Source organism: Coturnix japonica, unplaced genomic scaffold (assembly GCF_001577835.2).
Source record: "Coturnix japonica isolate 7356 unplaced genomic scaffold, Coturnix japonica 2.1 chrUnrandom610, whole genome shotgun sequence".
Taxonomy (NCBI): domain Eukaryota; kingdom Metazoa; phylum Chordata; class Aves; order Galliformes; family Phasianidae; genus Coturnix; species Coturnix japonica.
In genome coordinates, this window is record NW_015439983.1 from 28,170 (window position 1) to 30,291 (window position 2,122).

At 51.2% G+C, this 2,122-nt stretch overlaps 1 protein-coding gene across 1 annotated transcript in view; it reads right to left on the reverse strand.

Annotated features, from left to right (window-relative positions):
* The window catches only part of LOC107307460 (DNA-directed RNA polymerase II subunit RPB1-like), a gene marked incomplete at both ends in the record, with an annotated part of 45,651 nt that overhangs the window by 28,164 nt on the left and 15,365 nt on the right, over positions 1–2,122 (reverse strand). Inside the window, 2 exon segments of the mRNA XM_015850968.2 lie at positions 455–625; positions 1,830–1,966. Of these exon segments, the coding sequence (XP_015706454.2) occupies positions 455–625; positions 1,830–1,966 (308 nt within the window).

A 2,122-nucleotide genomic window follows, 5' to 3' on the forward strand; every position in this document is an offset into this window, starting at 1 on the left:
CTTCCATATAGGATCTATAGGGGCTTCCCATATATACGTGGTCTTCCATATAGGATCTATAGTTTCTATAGGGTCTTCCCATACATACCTGCTCTGCCATATAGGATCTATAGGGTCTTCCTATATATACAATGTCTTCCATATAGGATCTATAGGGTCTATAGGGTCTTCCCATATAGGATCTATAGGGTCTATAAGATCTTCCCATATAGGACCTTCCCATATATACCTGCTCTTCCATATAGGATCTATAGGGTCTTCCCATATATACCTGCTCTTCCATATAGGATCTATATGGTCTATAAGGTCTTCCCCTGGCTGAACCTTCCCCATATCACCGCTACCCACCAGCAGAGCCCCATTAGCCCCCATTCCCACCCCCAGCTCCTTAACGAACGCCACCAATTAACAATAATTAACAAAGGGGCCGTTAATTAATTAATGACGGGGTCACCTTCTCGCGGGCGCCGTCGTCGGCCTCGTGCTGCTCCACCCCAAACTTGTGGTCCATCTCCTCGCCCCCCTCGCAGATGTTCTTCCCCTTGCACAGGTCGTACACGTGGGTCAGTCGCTTCTTGGGCTGCCCCTTGGACTTGGCCAGGATGTCTTTGATCTTGGGGTTGTTCTGGTTATGGGGCGGGGGAGAAAAGGGGTCACCCCATATAGCCCTTATGGCACCCCATATAGTCCTTATGGCACCCCATATAGCCCTGATGGCACCCCATATAGTCCTGATGGCACCCCATATAGCCCTGATGTCACCCCATATAGATCTGATGTCACCCCATAGAGCCCTGATGTCACCCCATATAGCCCTGATGGCACCCCATAGAGTCCTGATGTCACCCCATAGAGTCCTTATGGCACCCCATATAGCCCTTATGGCACCCCATATANCACCCCATAGAGTCCTGATGTCACCCCATAGAGTCCTTATGGCACCCCATATAGCCCTTATGGCACCCCATATAGCCCTTATGGCACCCCATATAGTCCTGATGGCACCCCATAGAGCCCTGATGTCACCCCATAGAGCCCTTATGGCACCCCATATAGTCCTTATGGCACCCCATATAGCCCTGATGTCACCCCATATAGTTCGGATATTGATTGAACCCTAATTCAGCTCCCACACCTTTAGAATCCCCCAATCCCCCCTTAATACCTCAATAACCCAATCTAATCCCCTCAATACCCCAATAGCTGAATCCAACCCCAGTACACCAATCCGACCCCAATACCCCAATGCAACCCCAATACCCCAATCCAACCCCAATACCTAAATCCAACACCCTCAATACCTCAAACCAACCCAATACCCCAATCCAACCCAACCCCAAGACCCCAATCCGACCCCAATACCCAATGCAACCCAATACCCCAATCCAACCCAACCCCAAGACCCCAATCCAACCCCAATACCCCAATCCAACCCCTTTGATACCCCCCCAATACCCCAATCCAACCCCAATACCCCAAACCAACCCCAATACCCCAATCCAACCCCTTTGATACCCCCCAAATACCCCAATCCAACCCCAAAACCCCAATCCAACCCCCCCAATACCCCAATCCGACCCCAATACCCCAATCCGACCCCCTCAATGCCCCCAATACCCCAATCCAACCCAATATCCCAATACAATCCCCTCAGAACCCCAAATCAACCCCATATAAAAGCCCCCCCGATATAAAAGCCCCCCCCCATATAAAAGCCCCACCCTCAAACCTCCAACCCTTCCCCATATAAAAGCCCCCCCCCCCAGTTAAAAGTCCCCCCCTCATATAAAAGACCCCCCCCATTTTAAAGCCCCCCCCTCCCCCCTTACCGCGTCCACGAGCAGTTTGGAGCAGAAGAAACAAACACAGCGCAGGATTTTCATGGTTTTCCCCAAAAATCCAACGTGGAAAACGGGTTTGGCCAGTTCTATATGGCCAAAATGGCCGGGGCACTCCGTCATGTTCCCTATAGGGACAAGGAGAAACCCCATATGTATCACAGGGACCCTATAAAGGGAGAGACCCCAATAGGGACCCCATATAGGGACCCCATAAAGGGACAGACCCCAATAGGGACCCCAATAGGGACCCCATAAAGGGACAGACCCCAATAGGGACCCCA